The sequence below is a fragment of the Penicillium longicatenatum genome (assembly GCF_028827895.1).
Source record: "Penicillium longicatenatum strain IBT 33135 chromosome Unknown contig_1_segment0_segment0, whole genome shotgun sequence".
NCBI classification, from domain to species: domain Eukaryota; kingdom Fungi; phylum Ascomycota; class Eurotiomycetes; order Eurotiales; family Aspergillaceae; genus Penicillium; species Penicillium longicatenatum.
Window position 1 is genome coordinate 1,149,514 of NW_026643119.1, and position 24,116 is coordinate 1,173,629.

A 24,116-nucleotide genomic window follows, 5' to 3' on the forward strand; every position below is an offset into this window, starting at 1 on the left:
AGAGCCTCATTATGGAGTCCAATGGGTCCAGATTAAGTGGTGAGATAAGGTGCCAAGAACCGTGGGGCAGATCGCGAATGCAGACCCCTTTGCGACTTTGCGACCGTGCTTCTCCCGCGCATCGTGACACTCCATTATCATGGCTGGCCCATCAGGAATCGACACCAACGAGCTTCAATCGGAGACTCGCTACCTCATCCGCCAACCGCGCGCTCTGCAATGGTTCGAGAACGGGAGGCTGGTAAAGCGTCGTGATGAGGAACGACAAGCAGGTAAGCAGAACTGTCGACCTATCTCAGATCAGACGCGAAATAAAATATCGGAAAACTCACTCAGCATATAGGCCGCTTTGAACTTTTCCTGGATTTGCTTTACATAGCAATCCTATCTAATTTCGCCGATACACTCACCGAAGACATTTCTGGCGCAAAGCTCGCCAAGTACATCGTAAGAAATTTAACTCCGCGATAGACAGTCCAGTAAACTGAAATATACGTGCAGCTAATTCTAGCACCATCATGGCATGTCTGGAGCGATCTTCGCGAAGTGATGAACTCCTTCTACAACGACGACCTGCTCCAGCGCGTCCTAATCCTCTGGATCATGGCACTGATGGTCGTATACGGCAATAATGCCCCACTTGTCGACGAAGACATCGGCGCAATGCGTTCAGCAGTTGGGTCATACATGGCTGCCCGGCTCTCACTGACATGCATGCATCTCTATAATTCCGTCGCAAGTTACCAGCACCGCCCGCAGCAGCGTCTCTGGGCAGTTCTATCAGTAATCACGCTAGCAGTGTACATCCCGCTATATTTCGAATCTGTCTCTATCCGCGGAAAGATCGCTGCTGCTGCTGTGGCCGTTGTGCTTGAGGAGATTGCTTGGATATTTTGTTACTCGCCTGCTGCAAAGAAAATGCTACGCGTTAAGTATTCTACTGCTGTTGATATCCCACATGAAGCAGATCGGTTCGCAGCCTTCTATATTATCGCGATGGGTGAGTTTTTGTACTTAATCATTGTGGGAAGCCATGCTGCTGTTGGCTTGAATGAACGGTTGTTGAGGGCGGTTTGGACGTTGATTATTGCGTTTTGTTTGAATTGGTTGTATGTTCATGCTGATGGGTCTGTTGATTCGGCTCATCCTTTGAGACACAATGTCTATACGGCTTTTGCTTTTGCGGTGGTGCATTTGCCGCTCATTGCTAGTCTCCTGGCCGGTGGGCATGTTGCTGCTGCTTCGGTTGCGGAGGAGGAGTTTGAAGATGCCCAGCGGTGGTTGCTATGTGGGGGCTTAGGGGTTGGCATGCTTTGTTTGTATGCATTCGCGTTGCTGCATGGGTCCAAGGATGAGAATGGAGCTTTATGTGTCGAAAAGGTATGTGATTATTGAGGTTTCGGCTTATGGGTTCGGTTGCTGATGTTTTATCTAGCCGGTCCGCTTGATGATGAGACCAATTACCGGGATTATTGTCATTTTGCTTCCTCTTGCTCACCACCTTGGAGCTACGTCCATTCTTTCAATCATCATGGCACTGTTCGTGCTTTGCACGGTTTGGGAGAGCGTCAGTTCCCTGAAAAGTGGGGCCCATTTCTGGGAGCCTTGGACGGAGACAGAGTACCCAGACCAATGCCACAGAGATGAGGAGTCGATGAAAAATGGCAAGACTACCGCTGCTTAAGTCGCTGAACGCACTCCATATTCACGCGACTTGACATACCCATCATGTTAGATTATAACTCCCACGGTAGTTCCACGGTAGTGGGATATCCACGCCTACTGTTTAATGTTAATGCGATTTAGATAGTATATATAGTTCATTTGATCTATGTCTATGGGTAATTCACACGGAATATCTACCCAGCTAATTGTCATACTTATAATGTATCCAACAAGTCCGTAATCTAAATGCATTCAAACCAGAGACTGCTCAACCTTCATATCTCCAGTAGCCTGAGTCTCCGACCGACTCATGGTGGGCTGACGACTGAAATCCTTGAGTCTCCGCCTCTCGCCCCTCGGTGCCTCACCCTTCTTCTCCGCTCTGTGAGCCCGGCGGCGGAAATAAACCCTCTTACACCACTTCCAAGTCTCAATACCCAGGAAGAACAAAATAGTTTCGACAAACACGATTCCCCACTCCCAACTGATAGCGGTATGCTTAAACACGCTATGGTTGATAACTGGGATATAAAGGATCGGGAAAGCCAGCACGAATCCTGCCATGATACCATAGAACAAGAACTGGTTACGCCAGATATCGTGCATCCATTGGGTGAAATAGCGCTTGGAATCGGGCTGCATGCGAAAGAAGCTGCGGCGTAAGTTCAACATCTCCCATGCAAGGAACAAGGCGAACCAGGTCATGCAGGTGAATGTTGTTGCGCGGGCACGGAATACTGTGTCGCAACTGTATGATTTGCTTGGATCGTTGTATTGCGTGTTGCAGCCTTCGCCAAGATTACCGTCGCCCCACTGGAACATGACCAGCGCAAAGGCTGAGAGACAGAGGGCTGCCATCCAGACGCCGTAGACTAGGGTGTCGATGATGATTTCCCAGGTGAAAATACCTTGTTTCTATCGGATGAGTTAGCATATGGTCATGCAAGGGGGGTAATTATTGAAGGTACCTACGCTTTGTGGAGGACGATCCATCACATCCGGAGCTGCAATCTCCATTCCCAAGCCCATATCTGGTAGACCAGAAGTGACCATGATAATCCAGATAATCTCAACGGGAGAGATAGGGAAGACCGATTGGCCGGTATTATCCTTGAATGCCAGTCCAATGAGCAGCGTCAAAGCAAGAGCCACGTTCTCTGCCAGAAGATGCAGAATAAATTTCTGGATATTGTCGAAAATGCGACGTCCCTCCTCAATGCCATTGATCATCGAAGCAAAGTTATCATCCGTCAGGACAAGTTCCGACGCATCCTTTGCAACGTCAGACCCGTTTTGACCCATGGCAATACCGACATCGGCGCGCTTCAGCGACGGGGAATCATTCACACCGTCACCCGTCATCGCAACATAGCGACCGCGGCGATGCAGCGCTTCGATCATGCGAACCTTCGTGTTTGGTGCACAACGGGCGATGACCAATGGTAGAGTGGGCAGGTTGTCGATTTCATCTTCGGATAACTTGTCGAATTCACTCGCCGTCATGACCATCGCGTCAGCGACATCCTTTGCAATGGTGTCCATGTTCGATGGAATGATTCCGACTTGAGCGGCGATGGCGTGTGCCGTTCCGGGGTGATCTCCTGTTACCATGTGTACGGAGATCCCAGCCTTGTAGCACTGGCTAATTGCACCGGTAGTCTCGGGGCGAGGAGGGTCGTATAGACCAATCAATCCGTACAGAACAAGGTCTTTCTCAACTTCCTCTCGGGGAAGAGTCCCATCACTGTTGGAAGTAGAGGTCTGCTCCCGTCCAGCTAAAGCAAGAACGCGTAGGCCTTCTTTTGCGAGCGCTTCCATGTTTTCCAAAATTTCATCTTGGATTTCTTCGTTCAGAGGCACCGCAGGGGAGTCAGGACTCCACTTAATGGTTGTGCATGCCTCAAGAACTCTTTCAACAGCTCCCTTGGTGAAGATCATCTCTTGTGCCTTGCCCGACTCGTCATCCTGTCTGGCAAAAATAACCGACATTTTTTTTACACTGGAATCAAAGGGGTATTCGGCCTTCTGCTGCCAGATGGGCTTCTCACCTTTGGTCCAATGATCAGAGCCCCAGTCAAAGCGAGTGGCGAACACCTGGATAGCAATATCCGTGGGCTCACCACGGGCCTGCCATCCCTCGTTAGGCGACTTGTGCAGATGAGCCAAATTTGCCATAGCAGCGACATTAAGGAATAACTTCAACTCCTCATTATCCTTGAGCAATTCGCTAGGGCTCGCAGGATCACCGCTCTTAGAGTCAGTTTGCAGCTTCACCGGAGGCTCAGCTGCCAAACTCAGATCTCCTTCCTGGGGATTCAAAGGATCATTGGAGGATCCCACAGAGTAAGTTCCAACAGATGGGATCCAAACACGCCGAGCCACCATTCGACCCTGTGTTAAAGTACCCGTCTTATCGGAACAGATGTTGGTAACAGCTCCAAGCGCCTCCAAAGAGTCCAGCTTGCGGACAATAACATGCCTCTGGACCATCTGCCTCGTTCCAACGGCCATGGTAATTGTCAAAACGACAACCAAACAAGCAGGAATCATGGCCAAGCCAGTCGCGACCGCATAAATGATGACTTCACTGTCTCCTCGCCAATCATTTGCCGCAGCAACCACAATAGCAAAGATAACCGCAATTCCAAAGAGAAGCAGTGCGAGCTTGGAGAGCTTGCGCTGTAGTGGAGTGCCAACGTTGATACCGAGGAAACGTCCAATCGCGTCCGTGGTGGTTAGGGTCCACGCCTCAATATACCACCGCTTCTTGGTTTCGCCTTCCGGTCCACGCTTCACCGGGCGACGCTTAGTATCGTTGCCATGAAGTGCGGCAGCGATAGCGCCAATTTCAGTTTGCATGCCTGTGCCGACTACCACACCTCTGCCGCGACCTCGGGTGACGGTAGAAGAACTGTAGGCAATGTTGAGACGGTCTCCTGGTCCAGTGTCGGGGTCGAAAGTGGATTCGGCTTCTTTTTGGACTGGAAGAGATTCACCCGTGAGCAGAGCCTCGTCGGTTTCAAAGTTGAAGGCTTCGACCAATCTGCTACTGGTTAGTTTCAGGGACTTTGGAGTTCGAGGGAATTTTCGTACCTTAAATCTGCAGGGACGGTATCGCCAACTTTCAGCTCTACCATATCGCCGGGAACAATTTCATTAGCGGGGACTGTAGCAGTTTTGCCGTCGCGAGTCACCACTCCTGTTGGCGAACTCAGGGAGCGGAGGGAGTCCATTGTCTTCTCGGCGGCGAAGTCTTGGTACACTCCAACGACTACATTGAGAACAATGACCGCTGCGATGAATCCACCTTCAATCCATGACTGAATGCCGAAGCTGACGGCCATCGCAATAATGAGGATCTACGCATTTGGTGAGCATTTTATGTGTGTTATTGGAGATTGGATACTTACAAGCATCATCGCGTTCGCGATCTGCCGGATAATAATCTTTGCGAAGGAGACGCCTTCGCCTCCCTCCAGCATGTTCTGACCATATTTTTCGAGACGTTGCTTCACATTCTCTGTGGTGAGACCGTCATCAGAGTTTGTGCCTAGCTCATTGATCACATCTTCAAAGGTGAGGTTATGAGGAGGGCTGGAGAGATAGGGGTGGGAAGTAGTATCGCCTGAATTTTGGGCTTTCTCCGAAGACATGTCGTGAATGTCCTGGGAGTCTAATGTTGTGGTTGTATGTATTTCTAAAAGACTTCAAGGAGGGGTCATATAGAAAGTATCTTCAACAGAGTGGGAGTCCATACACGGGTTCAAGCACGATGCAATTCCCGAGATGATAAGAGCCTGAAGATCTAGACTGTAGACTTTGATTCTTAAGTACAATATGGTCTAAATCCCTTGAACCTTTTTCTTTCCTGTTCCAATCCGGGGAAAATTGGTCCTTAAATAAGTTTCCCTACCGGGATTGATGGCAAATTCCGCTCCTTTGAACGGCATCTTCCCCGAAGCTCAGATATCGTCGGGGCATAAAATCTGGGGAACGATAATTCCATTAGCCAATCACATTCCCCTACCAAACATCGGTATCTGGCGGACCAACTTGGCACTGTGTACGCGAGTTCTGCCGAGGCGTAATGACGCACACGACTGGTCTCGGCGTTGGCTCGGCCGTGAGCCGCCACTGGATCATGATTGGTGCAGCGGAATACCAAGAGCGGGATTCTGGGCTCTAGGCTGGGCAAGGAGCCTCCGCGCTCGACACCTCCAACACCGGAGATAATGTGTCATTCTTGGCTGATCTTGGACGCTTCTTGGCATCCTACCTTCTGCGAGGTCTGAGGGTCCACTGCAGAGTTCAAATCTGCTCTCCTCTCCCGTCCAGGTTCCTCTGTTTCTAGTACCCCCTCTGGACTACGTTATCTTCAACGGTGGCGAACTTTGCTAAAGCTGTGGATTCATCGAGTTCTGTACAGACAATGATCCTTGTTTGATGGGCTTGGGGATGTGCTTTTTTTAGCAGTGCTCCGAATATTCAGACTCATCGCTACCCCCGCGAATCCGGGGAAGTTGAGCTGTTGGTTATTGGGCATCTCTTTCTCACCCTGCTCGTATTCTCACTTCTACATCCTTGATCTAAGGCCCGAGACCTCTGTTTCCCCACTATGGCAGATGATGACCTGCCGCGGGGCGAGGTGGTCGGGATCATCATTGGCGCTGTGGCCCTGTTTTCCTTGATCAGCTTCTTTCCTATGTAAGTACTGGGGCCCGGTCGTTCTTGGCTACATATGCCCCTGCAGCAGAATCATCTTGAATATTTCCCGGTGTGACTAGTATTCTAATATGTGAATTCCAGGGTTCTTATGTGGCAACATCGGCGACGTGATGCTTCCCGCCGTGCTAGTGAAACTGCCAACCTCACTTCATCAATGCAGCAGGTTTCTGTGACAAGATGGATCGAGGAGCAGAACGAGCCGAGCGAAAATGCACGCTATGCACAGGATATGTGGTAAGTCACCTTATTTGTGATTATCCCTCCACATGTTCTCGACTCGCACATGTCTTGGCTACGAGGGGTAGAGTGATACAGTGTGGGGAATGCCTAGGCTAGGCAAGGGATTCTCCTGCCTCATAGGGCGGGTTCCATATTGTGCCTTTGATCCTACTCTGGGCATTTCGTACTCGAGCACTTCTTTGTGTTTTCTTTACATGATGCCATGGCCAACACATGTCACAAGCCAAGTGTTCATGTCTTGGCCTTCATTTTTCACTACCCAAACAGCACTCTTGACTCCCGTGGCTACTCTTGGCTTGGACTAATATTTTTCTAGCCCCATATGCCTCTCATCTCTATCATCACCCGCCTATCTCTCCTCTCCCGAGCCGGCTCACCTACCCGGCAGTCCGCGCCATCTCTCTCTAGTAAGGTCAGATGACGCATCCATACCAGACACAGAGAATGAAAAAAGCATCATTGTTTTGAATCGATGCCATCATGCATTCCACTCAAGCTGTCTCACCTCTTGGTTCGAATACAGGCATTACAAGTGCCCAATATGTCAAGCTTCATATTCGCCTGTTGAATCAGTTTAACAACTGTCGCTCAGATATTCAAGATTTTGCTATGACGATGATTCTTGTATGATTTATTTTCTACTTGCACATATCTTCGAATAGCATCCTTGTATCATTGAGGCAATTATTGCGCCATCCAATCATGACTCTTCTTGGCGTCGCTAAAACTTTGATTCATCGAATTCCGTCTTCCCTTATACCTGCATCCACCGAAAAAATGCTTTAATCGATATGACAGACGCATATGAGAGATATCGTAAGTTCAGCCTGAAATCAGATATCGTGGTGAGATTCATTCTTGGTGGATTCATTACTTTCCTTAACAAAGAATAAATCAAATTGCAAAGTGAATATAAATGATTCATAGTGTACCTTCAGTTTCCGCCTAAACGGGGGAGGGTACTTGTCAGAGTCATACCTTCCGATGCTTCTTGCACTAGTTCAGCTCGAATGTTTGATTTCGGAGTGTTAGATTTTTCAAAGTTTAAAAATTGGGAACTAAATTTAGATCAATTCGCTCCGTTCCCAGGTGATATCACCTAATAAAAGAGATTTCGCGCGTTGGTTAGTTATATCATTAATAAAGACGCCCAAGTACACGATATACATATCACATCCAAATTGAACAAGTATTAACAGAAATAATGGATACCCAGAGACTAAAAATACTTAAATAGACCAATCATAGTTCCAAGGTTTTTCAATAGCTCTCATCAATCCAGTCCCCATATCCACTACCAAGAACCGTCGTCTTTGTGACACCTGCCGAGATAGACGTCTCGTACAAACGATCGGAAGTGTCCGATCCATCACCAGTGTTATCATATTCATAATAAAGTGGAGTCGCACCATCCGCCATAGTCGTCCAACCAGCAGCATTGATCAAAGAGCCCAACTCCGAGTTTTGATAGATAACACGCGCAAGAACGCGCCAAGGTCGACCGAGGTATACTTCACCGTCGAGATCAAGACCGGACGCAGCCTTGATATTACATGAATCAATCGCGTACCAGGATGTGTCGGTGGATTCTTCACGCGAACTGGCGGTGATGGCGCCTGAACCATTGGAAACAATGTCGCATTCACCGAACCAAGCGGAGGCGTCGCCAAAAATGTAGTCTACGGCTCCTGTGGCAAGGTTAGAGACTGCTTGAAACCCGACATACTGCCATGGTAAGTTGGAGGTACCTTCAATCATGCAATTGGAATAATATTGTGTTCCAGCTTTAGCATAGAGCGTATCCTGGTATCCGGAGAATTGACAGCCATAGAAGCCAAGCTCATCCGCATTTGCGACGAGACTGAAATAGGTCAGTTGGGAAGCTTACGTTGGACAATGTCGATCTTACTCACGCGACAGCCTGTGCTCCCTTGCCATACCCATTCAAAACATTGATGTTATACACGCTAACGTTGTCGGAGACGATGTTCACTGTAGCGCTCAGATCCAAAGACCCAGCCTCTTCTGATGATATCGTATTTGTGATGGTAACGGTGTTGTACTTGTAGGTTCCAGAGTCGGTCGTTTCACCATAGATGATAAGTGATCCAGCATAGTCGATTTTGATTTGTTCGGCATAAGTACCACTATAGACGAAGATACAGGCTGATGAAGTCGATGAGCCCAATGCAGTCAGTGCCGCAGAGATGGTCGAGTATGTTCCACTCGAGCCAACCGAGAGACATCCAGACGGTGGTGTAGTTCTGCTTACGCTATTGCGGCGATGTAGCTTCGCTGGCGCGCCGAGGACAGTTGTGCCGAGGCACAGAGCCGATGTGAGAAAGGTGAAAGGCTTCATTTCGTCATAGGCTAGCGAAGTGTGATGATCGATTTCCTCGCTCAATTATTAGAGGGAGATTACACGATGAAGACCTATTTAACATGCTCCCAGGAGCCAGGATACCCTACTTCCACAATTAGCTAGACTTGAAGGATTATCCGTCTCCCCTGAATGCGGTGGAAATTTCCTCCTGTGTTTCGTAAATCCATGAATAGGGATTCTTCCTGAGACATGCGCACGGTCTAACCTGGGAAAGACCCTTAAAACCCCGCTTATTTCAAGGTTTCTTTCACAAATCGACTATACCGAGCCGTATCTGCATTTAATTTACCCGGCGAACCACTCTGTAACCGAGCGCTATAAGCGTACGCCTTCTGTCAATAGTCCAAGCCAAACAGGAATAAAGACAATTGGCCGGAACAATGTGCATGTGAAGAAGCCATTGGGGCGTGTCACTGGTTTCATCAATGTGGGGCTGCCGGACCTGCATATGCCCTTATTCGAAACTGGAGAAACAGGGCCAATGCCAGATAGATATTCCTCGAATGGAGATTCAAAGCTCTGCTTTGGTTAACGTCGATCCGGAAAATGCTCCGTGTGTTTTGAAACCGGTTGACAGCTAGTTCCTTAGTCAAAACAGCCACACTTTATCTACATATAATGACTCCGCGAATGCCGGATGTGTCTTTCAAAAGTCACTACTCATAAGAAGAAAACTTGGAAATCTTTACATTACATGAGATCTACACTTTAGAATGCGAGGACTTCTCTCTCTTCTCCCGTTTCTCTCCCTGGCGGCTGCCCTCTCCCCGCGCTCCCCAACCCGCACCCTCAACACTCGTACCTCGACGTGCACACCGGCAGCAGGGGGTACATCAACAACAGACGATGTTCCCGCCATAGAATCGGCACTATCAACATGCGGTGATGGCGGCGTAATCGTGATCCCCTCCGGAACTACATATTACATCAACAGCGTTCTCGACTTCTCATCATGCAGTGGCTGTGACTTCCAGATTGAGGGAACCCTCAAGTTCGCCTCTGATACGGACTACTGGGAAGGTCGCACTGCCATGATGTATGTAAAGGGTGTCACGGGCATGACCATGCGATCACTTACCGGGAGTGGAGTGATCAATGGCAATGGACAAGATGCGTATGACCCCCTTCCATTCGTATATTAACCTCTATATAACCAAGATGTTAACCTCATGTAGATACGATCTCTTCGCCTCAGATAGCAGCTACCAACGCCCAACGCTACTCTACATAACATCAAGCAGCAACATCAAAATAAGCGGTCTTACCCAGAAGAATCCACCGAACGTCTTCAACTCCGTCACAGGCTCAAGCAGTGATATCCACTTCTCAGATCTGACCATGACTGCAACATCCAAGAGTACAAACGCCGCGAAGAATACCGACGGTTTCGACATCGGGTCATGTACAACTGTGAGCATCACCTCCGTATCGGTGATAAATGACGATGACTGCGTAGCGTTCAAGCCAGGTGCAAATTACGTTACTGTCTCAGATATCACATGTACAGGAAGCCACGGGTTGAGCGTTGGATCACTCGGTTCTTCTGGCGATGACACGGTGAAGAATGTGTATGTTTCTGGTGCGACGATGATCAATTCGACTAAGGCGGCTGGAATCAAGACGTACCCCTCTGGTGGGGACCATGGGCTTTCTACTGTGACGAATGTGACGTGGAGTGGGGTTGTGGTTGATGGATGCGATTATGCGATTCAGATCCAGAGTTGTTATGGGGAAGATGCGAGTTACTGTGAGGAAAATCCTGGTGATGCCGTCCTGACGGACGTAGTTTTTGAGGGGTTTAGTGGGACGACTAGTGGGAAGTATGGAGATGTGACTGGAAATATGGATTGTGGTGCTGATGGGACTTGTGGGGTTACAATTAGTGACTACACAGTTCTAGCGCCAGACGGGGAGAGTGAGGTTCTTTGCGCGAATACGGACGATTTGGGCGTAACTTGTACATCTGGGGCTTCAGGATAAGCATCTGGCTTGGGTTCATACGGTAGAACTTGGAAAGAAAATAGGTTCGTAGCAATTCACGGTCTATTGGAATTTTGCGATATATAGCCAAAAATATGTTCATCATACAGATAGGTCGTCGTCGATCTTGGTTTCCCTACTTAGGAGGAAGCAACCATCTTGTCCTTCACGTAAAGGTCAACGTACTTGTCAACCTCGTAATTCTCGAGCTGCTGGCGGTCCCAGCCCACCTTGAGCAGCTCATCGATGCGAGCCTGGTCGAAGTGCGCCTGGAGATGACGCTTGTACTTGGCCAGAATTTCAGGCTTGGCCTCCTCGCGACGGAGACGGTGGCCGAGAGGAGCCTCAACGACGACCTCCTCAAGGACAGTGCCGTCATTCAGGGTGACGGTCAGAGCATTGGGGATGGTACGCTTGCTGGGGTTGTGGTAGTCCTTGGTAAATTGCTCATCCTCAACGCAGCGGATGCGCTGGCGGAGGTCCTCCAGAAGAGGGGGAGGTAGCGGCCTCGGAGCCATCGGCGTAGTCGCTAGCGGTCAGGCGGTTGAAGACTAGCATGGTGGCAACCATGTACTGCAAACAATTAGAATCCATCTTAAAATTTGTTTCGGGAAGCTAAGATACTCACCTGGACGCAGTGGTCACGGTCAGCAAAGTTGTCCATGGCCTTGAACTGCTTGTCAATGATGCGAATACAGGCCTCGTGGGTACGGTTGGTGATCTCCTTGATGTCCTTGGCACTCTTGCCCATCTCCGCGAGCTTGACGTTGATCTTCTGAGCAGCCTCAATGGCAGTCTGGGAGTGGAATTCAGCTAAAAATAGTTAGCTCATAGATCAGATCAAGGTTACTGTCAGTCGAAACTTACCAGGGTAGGAAACCTTGAAGAGGACATTCTCCATGACGTAGCTGCCGTAGGGGCGCTGGTACTCAAACTTCTTGCCCTTGAACAGAACATCGTAGAAGCCCCAGGTAGGAGCAGAAAGAACGGTGTGAAGACCACCCTCGCCCTTCTGCACCTTCAGAACCAGGTTCACGGCACGCTGGCAAGCATCACCAGCAGCCCACGACTTGCGTGACATGGTGTTGGGGGAGTGACGATAGGTGCGGAGAGACTGGCCATCAACCCAAGCCTGGGTGATCGCATCAGCGGTCTGCTTTTCAGTGAGACCCATCATCTTGGAGACCACAGCAGTAGTGGCAACCTTGACCAGGACAACGTGGTCCAGGCCGACCTTGTTAAAAGAGTTCTCGAGGGCCAAAACACCCTGGATCTCGTGGGCCTTGATCATGGCCTCCAAAACATCGCGGATGGTCAAAATCTTGCCGTTTCCAAGGTTTCCGCCCGCACGGTTGGTGCGAGAGATCCAGTCGGCCACGGCCAAAATACCACCGAGATTATCGGAGGGGTGACCCCACTCGGCAGCGAGCCAGCAGTCATTGTAGTCGAGCCAGCGGATCATGGCACCAATGTTGAAGGCGCCATTGATGGGGTCCAGCTGGTATGGGGTACCGGGAACGCGGGTTCCGTTGGGGACCACAGTCCCCTCCACGGTGGGGCCCAGGAGCTTTGCGCACTCCTTGAATTTCAGGGCCTCGAGACCGCAGCCCAAGGTGTCCAAGAAGACGAGGCGGGCGGTATCCATCTAGTACGGTTGCCAGAATCCATCAGTCTCAAGTCCAATTACAGTCCTTTGTTTACGGGGAAAAGACAAACAAACTTACCGCCAGGTCGGAATCCACATTGTATTGGTGGATATACTTGGCCATATCCTGGATCTCTGGATCGTAGGACTTGTCGGCCGGGGCAGCCGGTGCAGCAGATTGACGAGCAGCCATGGTAGAGAATTTAGGAGCAGTAGTGCGAACAGCACGAGGAATAGAGGCAGAGGAGAAGGTGGAGGGGATTCTAGAGACGGGGATGCGGGCCAAAGTGCGGGGAGCCGTGTGGGTCAGCCGTCTCACGGGAAGGGACATGGTGTGTGCAAGAGCAATTGAGAAGGATCAAGAAGAATGATCCAATTTCTATTCAGGGCTCAGGGAAGAATTGAGGAGGGAGGAAGGGATAAATGAGAAAAAGGATGATTCGCAGAAGTCAAGAATGTGGAGAGGTTGGGGTAAGGAAAAGGGTGATCGCAAGCTGACTTCATATTGCCGAGGCGCAGTCGGTTAGTGTCGGTTAGCACGCCGTGATACCTCGTCCCGGATAGCCATACTACAATCTTCACAGAATAACCGTGCGGACCATTTCTCCATCACTCTCAATTATGACCCAAATATGGGTTGGCTTACTCTCATAGTGCCGAAGATCGGACGTACAATCTTAAGTATATGTGAGGAAGGGGTACGCAGCACCAGTACATACGGCCATTACATATTGCAAGAGTCAGGGACTCTGGCGAAAATCGGAACGTCTCATTAATTACCACGGTCATCGGTGAAACTGCTGCTCTTTTGAGAATTTCATGTACAGATCAAACGCCCCTCCCATCGTTTGGTTTTCGAATCTTTGTTTTTGCGACCCCTCGGGCCATCACATGTGGCCCCAATTTCAAGCTCCGGTCCGAGCTTCCTCCAACTCCTTCGCATCTGTTCTCCGCAATGATTTGCGGACTTCTCGGAAAAGCGCCTCGGCAAGCCGAGTTGGGACAGCATTCCCAATTTGCTTGCGCCTGTTTTTGCCGCAAAAAACAAATCCCAGTGGGAATGTCTGAATGCACGCAACCTCGCGAGGCGTCAATCCCCGCTTTCCCGAGGGGTGGTAATTGGCCTCACCGCCACTGCAGGTGATAGTCTTTGCTGGTTGGTGTGGACTATACGGGGCTCGGTGGGCGTTTCTGGTACGCTCCAACAATCCTCTGGTGTCATGGTCCATCCAGCCTTCGGGGATATCACTGATGGCCCTATGGATAGTCTCGAAAGGCTGGAGACTAGAGCCGAATGGACCGTGTGTAGGTGGTGGCATCTGAGGGAGAGTCTCTCCTGGGCTATCATATCTCAATTCCGTCAGTGAAATTCAACATGCAAGGAAGGACTCTCCTTACCCCGCAGCAATGATGATCAATCGACGACGCGTCTGAGGAACACCATAATTCAGGCAATCCAACACCGCCCAGCGGACCGAATATCCCACTTCAATGAAATCCATGATCAGTCGATTGAAGATAGCGGGGTGCCGCTCGCGCAATCCAAATGTCTCTTCCATGGTCAACACTCGGGGGCGAGCCCTTTTGATCAGATTGAGAGACGTGAAGATGCATGCCGAATTTTGCTCGTCACGGACCTGGTTATGAACAGTGTGCGCCGGCGAAAATGGCTGGCATGGAGGCGATGTATGACACACGTCGATGCGCAGATCCTCTGGAGTCTGTGTCATAAATAGGTCGAAGGTTGAATTCTCCACTAGAGACTGTGGGAAATTGCAGCGATAAGTTTGTATGGCATATTTGTCCATATCGACAGCCCAATTCAAGGCCAGCCCAGCTTTTCTGGCACCACAGGAGGCGCCACCTGCACCGCAGTATGAATCGCCAAAGGTGTATGTACGGTTGCGACTAGCATCATCGGAATTCCAGACTTGTGGATCCGGATTCACCAAATCGATTTCCAGTCTTTCAGGCCGAGGCACGAGGGCGACTGTACCGAATGGGGTGGTCTGATTGCGACCTCGCCACTGGTCGCGCAGTTCATTGGCAGGGAGACGAACACTAGAGCCACCAGATGCCTCATTATACGTGAGATACTCGACAGCAAACTCTTGGTCATCTGATCCCCCGGTTCGAGTACCATGTCGCATAACCGGCCGGAACTTGAGTGTGAACTTCAACCGACACGTGAGATCATCTTCGCCATGGAGCTCCGTATCCGAGACATGGTTTTTGCGTCGAAGGTTGGTAAAGCGGATGCGACGAAAACATCTGATCTGGTCCAGCGAACATAGTCCGGCAATATGGGGCATCCAGATCACTTCGCCGACTACTTTAGGGATGTAATCTCCTACGGCCTGGCTGGTTGATGGCACCAAATGGCGACCATGGAAAAATTTCTCACCGCCACGCTCACTGACATGGTCGATATGGAGGAAATTCCCATCATGGAGCTCGACCGATAAGCCTTGACCATAGATGATGCCATTGACAACCACTGATGAAGAGGTGCCACTTGGATGTCGCCGGGGCTCTAAAGTTAGCCGCGCAGTCTGTTCACGGATCTCCACCACAGGGCTGCTGGGAATGCGCGCTCCAACCTGCGGGTATGTATGAGGCTCGTCAGTCAGATCGATGATGTCTTTCGGCGGGTAACCTGTGAGGTCGATGGGTAACTCCTGAGAACTCCCGAGGGGGGGTCGAAACCGTCTGGCAAGAAGACTCTGTACTCCGTGGCGAGCTCGCAAAGGAGGAAGAAGGTCGAGCTTGATCAAAAGACACATTCTGAGAGACGGAGCTCATGATGAAGGAGCCGTCGCTGCCCAGCTTGTCTTTCGGTTTTGCTAGGGCGCCGTCGAGCGAGCTGAGGGGTACGACGTGCCCGACTGAGCTCGCACTTGGCAGATGTGCCCCCAAAACAAGATCTATGTGGATTGAAGGCATTCTGATATCGAGTTGATGAGATCAAGAGAGTCTGAAAAATACCAATATCAAAGAGCTGAGTGATGGATCATGAGATAATATGCTCTTCGACAGAAGCAGGAAGATTTGGTGTGTCGGGGAAATGAAGCTTTCCAGATCAGAGTATATGAGACGATACTTCAATTTGAAATTGAGCTTCAAGCGTTGGAAAATGCTCAGAACTACCCTTTGCAGGTCCATCAGAACAAAGCCTCAGTGGCCAGTAGAGGAACAAAGTCAAGATCATGATCAATACAAAATTCAACTCATTGTCTGCTGTACAAGGTATACTTCTCACAGCAGAAGGCATGATTCTTAACGTTTGGATCACCAGAGAATGCACAATATCGTGGTTATGGTTGCTACTACCATACAGGCCCCTACCATGATTCTATACACAAAGAGCCGATTTAGGGTGTGATGAGTCAGCACCGGGCCGGCGTCGGCGGAAAAAAAAATTCTGTGGAGACTTTGAACTCCTTTGGCGGGACCAGAGCACTGGAAAGAAATTCTCTTCCTTTTCCCCTCCTCTTCTTGTTCCTGGGGGTCATTGTTGACCATTGCGCCCTAACTGACCACATCCTGGTTCTGGTAAGTTGTGTTCTGTTTGCTATCCTAATCTGCACCACCCCTCTCTATGATGAACTTGGATATTTTTTATAGATGTTAGACTTCCTAGCTATTTTTGCGGAGAAACATCCGAACTGATTTGAGAAATAACCCCGCGATGCACTTTGCCACAAATGTGAATCGGAATATGTGCTAATATTTTCCCGACCGGTGTTTAGGAAACCTACCCATCGTCATCATGTGTGGAATTATCGCTTTGATCCTGGCCAACCCCTCCGCGGCCGCCGCGGTCGACCTTCACGAGGCCCTATATCTCCTCCAACGTGAGTGCCTGCGACCTATACAATGAAGACAAGGGAGCAAAGGCTAAAGTCTGCTGTGTAACACAGATCGTGGTCAGGATGCTGCTGGTATTGCAACCTGCGCGTCTGGTGGTCGAATCTACCAGCTTAAGGCCAACGGCATGGCTGCTAAGGTTTTCCACGATGGTGCCAAAATTGCCAACCTCCCTGGTTCCATGGGTATCGCCCACCTGCGTTACCCTACGGCTGGTAGCAGTGCCAATGCCGAGGCACAGCCCTTTTATGTGAACAGTCCTTATGGTATCTGCTTTGCGCATAACGGAAACCTGATCAATGCGCCGGCACTTAAGAAGCACCTGGATCTGGAGGCACACCGTCACATCAACACTGATAGTGACAGTGAACTTATGCTCAACATCTTCGCTGATGAACTGAGCGAGACAAAGAAGGCGCGCGTGAACAAGGAGGATCTCTTTGCCAGCTTGAGCCGTGTCTATGAGCGCTGTGAGGGTGGCTGGGCCTGCACTGCTTTGCTTGCCGGTAAGTCTATCCTCATCGCTGATTCCGATACATCCGAGCAATCCGTTGACAAGGAATTCTAGGTTTTGGTCTCATTGGTTTCCGTGACTCCTACGGTATCCGCCCCTTGGTTCTTGGCTCTCGCCAGTCCCTGGATGGCGAAGGCACTGATTACATGATGGCATCTGAGTCCGTCGCTCTGGACCAGCTTGGCTTCAACAACCACCGCGATATTCAGCCCGGTGAGGCTGTCATTCTTGAGAAGGGCTGTGAGCCGGTTTTCCGTCAAGTTGCCCCCAAGCGGGATTATGCCCCTGATATCTTCGAGTATGTCTACTTTGCTCGGCCAGACTCTGTTATGGATGGAATTAGTGTGTACCGCAGCCGTCAGCGTATGGGTGACCGTCTTGGTGCCCGTATTCTGAAGGTTCTCGGACCCGAGGTCGTCAAGGATATTGACGTGGTCATCCCCATTCCTGAGACCTCTACTACCTCCGCCAGCCATGTCGCTCAGTACTTGAATAAGCCCTACTGCCATGGTTTCGTGAAGAACCGGTACGTGTTCCGCACGTTCATCATGCCTGAGCAGAAGACCCGCCAAAAGGGTGTCCGTCGCAAGCTTAATGCCATGAAGGCTGAGTTCAAGGACCGCAATGTCCTGCTTGTCGATGACAGCATTGTCCGCGGCACTACTAGTCGCGAGATTGTCAGCATGGCCCGTGAGGCTGGAGCCAAGAAGGTCTACCTGGCCAGCTGTGCTCCTGAGATCACACACCCCCATATCTACGGTATTGATCTGGCCTCACCCCAGGAGCTGGTTGCCCACAACCGTGATACCGCAGCCATTGCCCGCCACATCGGCGCTGAGAGCGTCGTGTTCCAAACTCTAGAGGATCTCAAGGGCGCTTGTGCTGAGATCGCTATCGAGAACGGCCAGACAGAACCTGTCAACTTCGAAGTCGGTGTGTTCTGTGGTAGCTACGTCACCCCCGTAAGTGATGGCTACTTCGAACATCTGGAGGAGGTTCGTGGTGAAGGTCGCAAGAACAAGGCTCTGGACAAGGCGAAGGAGGCCGTTGCTCACGGCTTTGCCAGCACCACTGACTACCAGATTGCCGCGAAGGGAGTCGCAGTCGATACCAATGGCAAGATCATCCCTGCCGAAGATGATGTGCAACAAACCCGCCCCAAGCCCTCCCATGAGGAGCACCCCAACCCCAAGGTGGATGACCGCATGGACATCAGCATCCACAATATTGCTGACCACCCATAATTATGACCATTTTCAATATTTATTTTAGAGCCACTCGGGTTTGATTTGCATTCGGAGTCTTCGGAGTTATGTATCGGGCGGCATACCTTAGACGGGGAACAATTCCCTTTTGATGAGAAAAGTGATGTGTGATGTGACAATGCACCTTATCTGAAGTGACCCATATACTTGTGTCGGATTATTTCATGTGATCTCGATTGTTCCCACATGGGAAGCGATACCTTACTACATAGAAAATATCAACATATCATTTACTCGTGTGTCACGTGCCAACTGGTATATAAACAATCGTCTCTTCACTTCCTTTCCATCTTTCCAACCATCATCTGTCTTCAACCCACGCTTACTACTATGATTGCAAGTCTCATCAGATCTCCGCATCATTTCGTTCAAATTCTGAAGCTCAGTGCTTGGAAGAAGCAAGTTACGCACCCTCGATCAGGATCAGAGATTTGACGTCATACCGAACGACTCTACTTCTCAAGATTTTCCCCAACTTCTTTTTTCTTTGACACCCCCCAGTTTCTCACTATAACTTTATAGCATGGCCGATGCTCCTCTCACCCGTGCTGCTGCTCGGGCTGCTGCAGCACCAGCCACACGACAATCCATCACCACTCCAACCGCTGATCCTGTGACTACCCACACCCCAACCACGACAAAGGCCGCGAAAGGCAAGAAGAAAGTTGCTAGGAAAGCTACTTCTCGCACAAAGCCAAATGTCACAGCCCACAAGGAAATGGCCAAGACGAAGCAAACAGCCGCATTGAAGACTACCAAAGCGGCAGCGGGGAAAAAGGCCAGGGCTGATAAAGAGGCTCAGAAGGCGGTGCTTAAGCAAGTTGCCGATGAGGATTTCCCGCACAACATCGGTCCCGATATGGCCCCTTTGTCTGCAACTAAGCCCTTTGGTCTGAACAAAGAAAACCAACTTTCCAGTGATGCAGTCGACAAAGTTACTTCTGAACTGCAGGCTTCTATGGGTGACATGGTTAATGGCAACCTCCAAGGCAACTCAGCTTCCCAATCTCCGAAAAAAGCTGAGGCTAAGAAGGTCCGTTATCGTCCTACTCCAGGCGTTACACCGTTCCCATCTTGGACTCATCCAACCGCCGAGGAGTGCGAAGTTGCGAATAAACTACTCTCTTCGGTCCATGGAGAGGTCATTGCTCCCAAAGTCATCCCTCCTCCATCTCTCACTGTCACTGGTTGTGGCGAAGTCCCGTCTGTGCTGGACGCCTTGATTCGAACTCTACTCAGTGGGGCTACTACAAGCAGCAACTCCGCTAGGGCATTTAACGGCCTTGTGCAGCGCTTTGGCATTCTCAATGAAGGGATTGGCAAAGGAAGCGTTGACTGGGATGCCGTTCGTCGAGCTTCAATGCAGGATGTCTTCAATGCAATCAAAAGTGGTGGACTGGCCACTATGAAGAGTATGCACCTCAAGAAAATCCTCGACCTTGTGTATGAGGAAAGCCAGCAGCGCCTCGGCCCTCTGAAAACTGCAAATAGCTTAACTACCCCGACCAAGGAAGACCCAGACGCACCCAACCACAGTCTGGAAGTGGACGAGGAGTCCAAGCTTACTGGCCCTATCGCATCTACTGAAGTATTCAAGATGCCCACGGAGTATGAAATCGCATGTGCTGACCAGAACTTCCTCTCCCTGAACCACCTCCATAGCCTTTCGTCCGAGGAAGCCATGATTGAATTAACAAAATATCCCGGGATTGGGCCCAAGACTGCAGCTTGTGTCCTGCTTTTTTGCCTTCAGCGTCCCTGCTTCGCAGTCGACACCCACATCTTCCGCCTCTCCAAATGGCTTGGCTGGATTCCACCTACAGGAGTCAACGAAGTCAGCGCATTCAACCACCTGGAAGTCCGAGTTCCGGATCACCTGAAGTACTCTTTGCACCAGCTGTTGATCCGCCATGGAAAAGACTGCCCTCGTTGTCGCGCCATTACCGGTGAGGGGGCTGCAGGTTGGAATGATGGATGTGTGATTGACCACCTCGTGAAGCGAACCGGCAAACGCAAGGGAGCCTCCTCCGCCCCTACCAAGGTCGAGAAGAAAGGGAAGGCAAAGACTGCAGTCAAGAAAAGGAAAAAGAAGACTTCCACTGATACTCGTCCTGCAAAAAGGGCCAAAACCGCCGCTCTGCCAGCTGCCACTGCTGATACGGACGAGACTGAGGATCCTGAGCTTTCTGAAGTTTCGGATACGGTGCTTGATGATGTTTCTGACTGATTTTGTGCGCATGACTGTCGGCTTGCTACGATGCAATGAATTTGCTTATACCGCGAAGGTGTTTAGGGATTTGATTTTAGTGACGTTTGATGGTGCCTTTCTATTCGGAGATTTCTCTTTTGACTGTTTTATGATTCCTATGGCTCATATTCAAGTTTTCATTGCATTCTCGGTAGCTTTATTTGCTTTCAAGTGTACTTTCAAGATAATTATTTGATACCCACTTTCCCCTTTTACCACCGACTTTTCGCTATTCTTTCTCCACCTCCAATTTCATGTGACATCTGCGTGCATCGAGCACCTCCATATGTTTCGCTTCATCGGCCTAGTACTCCTTGTGGGGCGTATGGACGCATACCTAGAAGCCATCTGCTTCATAGAATATGACAAAATACCGATATCACAGATGAGCCAACTTCCGCTGCTGCTTGGCAATCATATCAAGCAGGATCTCTTCACTACCTCCACTTACCACCAAAACCCGCACATCCCGACTTATCTGTTCCACTCGCTGGCCTTGTCCCTGACGAGAGTATCCAAGTCCACCAAAGACTTGCTGAGACTCCCGAGATATTTTCTCCAGATTGTGAGCAGCCTGCACCTTAAGCATCGCAGCCAACGGCGAGAAATTCAGAGAAGGCATTCGAACCGACCGATATACCAATTCTTCCATGAATGCTTGGGTGGGTTCGAGCATATTTGCCATTCGAGAGAATTTCTGCCGGATGACCTGGTTCTCGAAGAGTGGTTTTCCGAAGGTCTCGCGCTTTAGCGCATGGCGGTAGGAGTCTTCGTAGGCAATTCGGCCAAGTCGCAGGGCGGTTATGCCAACCCAAAGGCGCTCATGAGCGAAGGCTGTAGCAAAAAGTCAGTCAAGGTGAATAATGTGCGTTCAGAAAGTTTATTTACTGGACATGATGATTTCGAATCCGTGATTTTCTTGTCCAAGTAGGTTCTCGGCTGGTACGAGTACCTCGTCAAATTCCATGAAAGTCGAGCCTATCAAACGTCAGTCAGGCTGGACTCTTGCTTCATTTTATCTAGGCTGGGACAGTACCACTGGAGCTGACACCGGAGTTCTCGATTTTCCTTCTCGAAATTCCTTCAGTTGCCAGTGGAACGATGAAAACCGAGAGACCCTTGGCAGTAGGCGGGCCTGTTCGAGCAGCGACCAGGCCATGATCGGCCCATTGTCCTTGCGTCACCCATTTTTTCTCTCCATTCAGAATGTAATGCTTTCCATCGGGTGTTTTCTTGGCAGTGGTGGTCAATCCGGCAACATCAGAGCCAGCTAAGATAACTTAGCGTTTTCATTTTCCATCTGAGTCGACAGTTGATGCTTACCGGCAGGCTCCGTGACACAAAGGCAATGTCTCTGCTCGCCTCGTAGCAGAGGCGCTAGGTACTTTCCTTTCTGTGTTGGGGTACCATAGTGATCAATTGGTGGTCCGCCGACTGTCGCACCGCCGTTTATGCCCCAGACCGTTCCCAAACAGGCGCAACGAGCCATTTCGTCAATGATCTAACGATAAGTCAGTTTTTGAAAGACTCAGTCACTCTAAATAACCTGCTAGTGCTTACTATAGCATCGTGAAATTCATCCCACTCTGAATCAAATCAGTGACCGTACCTCTTAATCACAAGATCGGGACTTACCATCAACATTGAGTCCGGCTGGCAATGTCAATCCTTTTATATAATCCTTCGGGAGAGGAAATGCAGAAGCTGCTAAGAAGCCTAAAGATGCATGTCTTTTGAATGCCTGCCTGGGTGTTAGATGAATACTTGTTGAGGCCGGCTAGACTGACAGCTTCCGGTACATATCCTTGCTTTTCCCATTCCTCGACATTGGGAGCAATTTCTCGATTCACATATTCACGAACAAACCTTTGCAATTTGTGATGACTTTCTTTGAAGTAGGGGTGATCATGACGGCGGTGCCATGCTGGGTCCGCGGAAGGGATGTCAGAGGTAAGAGCCGAGGCCATTTTGAAGCAGTGTTTGATGAAAGTTTGACGTAGATTTGTATGAGTATGTATCTAAATTTGAAAGAACAGACATTCAAATGAAATAAATACCTGAACGGAACTCTTTCATTCCGCCCACGGAATTTACGAGTCATCCTTTGTGATGTTAATTTTCCTGAGTCGCGGTTCGGCAAATTCCAAAACACGAAATATTCCGAACTTGTAGATCCCGAGGACAAGAGTGACAAGTTGACAAGGCTACCTTATGAAATGCTTGTCAAAGGACATGAACAAACGGATTTTCCCCTGTACTTGAGATTTTACACGTGCTTGTCTTCAATCATGGCGAATCTCCGCTTGAACCAGATACAGAACCATCTCGTCAGCTCGAGTACGGATCCTGCTCGAGTTGACGGACATGTCATCATCATCACAGGAGCTGCGCAAGGTGAGAGAAAATACTCCAAAAAACAAACAATAATCAGCACTCATTCCAAGTTAAAAAGGCATTGGTCGATCGGCCGCCCTACTGTTTGCTCAAAAAGGAGCCAAGGTCGCAATCAACGATCTTGACTCCGATAAAGCACAAGAGGTAGTTCAAGAAATTCGAAACTTTGGAGGGCATGCTGAAGCTTTCCCGGGAAATATGCTTGATGAATCATTTCCTGCAAGCTTAGTGGCAGATGTCTTATCAAATTGGGGCAAGATCAATTGCCTTGTCAACAACGCAGGTAAATTTCGTTGATGAAACAGAGCCCATGTCCAAGGCTGATAACCACAGGATTCTGTCACGATAGCGCAATCCACAAAATGGACGATGCAAAATTCGACGTGATTATGAAAATTCACAACTACGCGCCATTCCGTCTTCTTCGAGCCCTATCCCCACATTGGATGGACCCATCTGTTCGCGATATGCCCAAGTGCATCATCAACGTTTCATCAACATCCGGTCTACACGGTGCAATGGGCCAAATCAACTATGCTACTGCCAAAGCGGGCATAGTTGGCCTCACAAAAACCGTAGCCGCTGAATGGGGCCGGTATGTATACTCCAAGGAGCTGAGTCAAGTGATTTTGAGCTTACTTTATTTTAGATACAATGTTCGTGCTAACGCCATTGCATATGGATGGATTGATACTCGTATCACGCAACCTCCGACTGAATCTAAGGTCCTCTCTATTGATGGACAGGATATCAAGGTTGGAATTCCTATAAACGCTAAGAAGTGGCGTGATGTTTCTGATATTCCTCTTTCACGGCCTGGAACTGCGGATGAGGCTGCGAGAGTCATGTTTTTCTTGGCTAGTCCGCTTTCTTCTTATGTAACTGGAACGTGTGTGGAGTGTACTGGAGGCCGTTTTATGTGAGCTTCATTAGATCGCGAAAATGGACTTTCGACTTTTTGTTTCCACCTTAATCACAACTAGTGCTCTCCTCTTGTAGGCTGACTCATTGGTAAAATTCTGTTCTGTGATCCCATTCCGCGCTGCACTGTTCTAGCCAAAACATTTCTGAGGTTACTTATCGGCCTAATGTCTTGAATCAATGTCATCACGAGTTTCTGAAAAGTGCTTTTTCCAACAAAAAGAGGCATATACTATGAGATTGAGTTACTGATGCGACGTTTTTGAGAG

General features: G+C 49.5%; 11 protein-coding genes across 11 annotated transcripts; 6 read left to right on the plus strand and 5 right to left on the minus strand.

Annotated features, from left to right (window-relative positions):
* Positions 1–139: 139 nt before the first annotated feature.
* Positions 140–1,684, plus strand: N7484_001220 (uncharacterized protein; the record flags this gene model as incomplete). Its single annotated transcript, XM_057111640.1, has 4 exons — positions 140–272; positions 344–447; positions 502–1,380; positions 1,436–1,684. 4 exons carry the CDS (start codon positions 140–142, stop codon positions 1,682–1,684), a joined length of 1,365 nt encoding a protein of 454 aa, XP_056976377.1.
* Positions 1,685–1,917: 233 nt separating this feature from the next.
* On the minus strand, positions 1,918–5,318 carry N7484_001221 (uncharacterized protein; the record flags this gene model as incomplete). The annotated part of the gene is made up of 4 exons (XM_057111641.1): positions 1,918–2,580; positions 2,638–4,708; positions 4,759–5,024; positions 5,076–5,318. The coding sequence occupies 4 exons, from the start codon at positions 5,316–5,318 to the stop codon at positions 1,918–1,920; spliced, it is 3,243 nt and encodes a 1,080-aa protein (XP_056976378.1).
* A 962-nt stretch (positions 5,319–6,280) lies between these two features.
* On the plus strand, positions 6,281–7,208 carry N7484_001222 (uncharacterized protein; the record flags this gene model as incomplete). Its single annotated transcript, XM_057111642.1, has 4 exons — positions 6,281–6,369; positions 6,472–6,624; positions 6,947–7,017; positions 7,039–7,208. The coding sequence occupies 4 exons, from the start codon at positions 6,281–6,283 to the stop codon at positions 7,206–7,208; spliced, it is 483 nt and encodes a 160-aa protein (XP_056976379.1).
* A 682-nt stretch (positions 7,209–7,890) lies between these two features.
* On the minus strand, positions 7,891–8,989 carry pmeA (putative pectin methylesterase; the record flags this gene model as incomplete). Its single annotated transcript, XM_057111643.1, has 3 exons — positions 7,891–8,318; positions 8,379–8,491; positions 8,544–8,989. The coding sequence occupies 3 exons, from the start codon at positions 8,987–8,989 to the stop codon at positions 7,891–7,893; spliced, it is 987 nt and encodes a 328-aa protein (XP_056976380.1).
* A 737-nt stretch (positions 8,990–9,726) lies between these two features.
* Positions 9,727–10,993, plus strand: N7484_001224 (putative extracellular exo-polygalacturonase; the record flags this gene model as incomplete). The annotated part of the gene is made up of 2 exons (XM_057111644.1): positions 9,727–10,127; positions 10,189–10,993. The coding sequence occupies 2 exons, from the start codon at positions 9,727–9,729 to the stop codon at positions 10,991–10,993; spliced, it is 1,206 nt and encodes a 401-aa protein (XP_056976381.1).
* Positions 10,994–11,133: 140 nt separating this feature from the next.
* N7484_001225 (putative 2-methylcitrate dehydratase) lies at positions 11,134–12,969 on the minus strand (the record flags this gene model as incomplete). The annotated part of the gene is made up of 4 exons (XM_057111645.1): positions 11,134–11,522; positions 11,618–11,806; positions 11,861–12,638; positions 12,718–12,969. 4 exons carry the CDS (start codon positions 12,967–12,969, stop codon positions 11,134–11,136), a joined length of 1,608 nt encoding a protein of 535 aa, XP_056976382.1.
* Positions 12,970–13,543: 574 nt separating this feature from the next.
* N7484_001226 (DNA cytosine methyltransferase) lies at positions 13,544–15,421 on the minus strand (the record flags this gene model as incomplete). Its single annotated transcript, XM_057111646.1, has 2 exons — positions 13,544–13,979; positions 14,037–15,421. The coding sequence occupies 2 exons, from the start codon at positions 15,419–15,421 to the stop codon at positions 13,544–13,546; spliced, it is 1,821 nt and encodes a 606-aa protein (XP_056976383.1).
* Positions 15,422–16,407: 986 nt separating this feature from the next.
* On the plus strand, positions 16,408–18,263 carry N7484_001227 (amidophosphoribosyltransferase; the record flags this gene model as incomplete). Its single annotated transcript, XM_057111647.1, has 3 exons — positions 16,408–16,492; positions 16,559–17,011; positions 17,074–18,263. 3 exons carry the CDS (start codon positions 16,408–16,410, stop codon positions 18,261–18,263), a joined length of 1,728 nt encoding a protein of 575 aa, XP_056976384.1.
* Positions 18,264–18,807: 544 nt separating this feature from the next.
* On the plus strand, positions 18,808–20,511 carry N7484_001228 (endonuclease III domain-containing protein; the record flags this gene model as incomplete). The annotated part of the gene is made up of 1 exon (XM_057111648.1): positions 18,808–20,511. The coding sequence occupies one exon, from the start codon at positions 18,808–18,810 to the stop codon at positions 20,509–20,511; it is 1,704 nt and encodes a 567-aa protein (XP_056976385.1).
* A 400-nt stretch (positions 20,512–20,911) lies between these two features.
* On the minus strand, positions 20,912–22,499 carry N7484_001229 (acyl-CoA dehydrogenase family protein; the record flags this gene model as incomplete). Its single annotated transcript, XM_057111649.1, has 7 exons — positions 20,912–21,366; positions 21,421–21,510; positions 21,569–21,802; positions 21,856–22,033; positions 22,093–22,118; positions 22,168–22,273; positions 22,320–22,499. 7 exons carry the CDS (start codon positions 22,497–22,499, stop codon positions 20,912–20,914), a joined length of 1,269 nt encoding a protein of 422 aa, XP_056976386.1.
* A 321-nt stretch (positions 22,500–22,820) lies between these two features.
* On the plus strand, positions 22,821–23,849 carry N7484_001230 (SDR family NAD(P)-dependent oxidoreductase; the record flags this gene model as incomplete). Its single annotated transcript, XM_057111650.1, has 3 exons — positions 22,821–22,926; positions 22,985–23,209; positions 23,260–23,849. The coding sequence occupies 3 exons, from the start codon at positions 22,821–22,823 to the stop codon at positions 23,847–23,849; spliced, it is 921 nt and encodes a 306-aa protein (XP_056976387.1).
* Between the last annotated feature and the right edge of the window lie 267 nt (positions 23,850–24,116).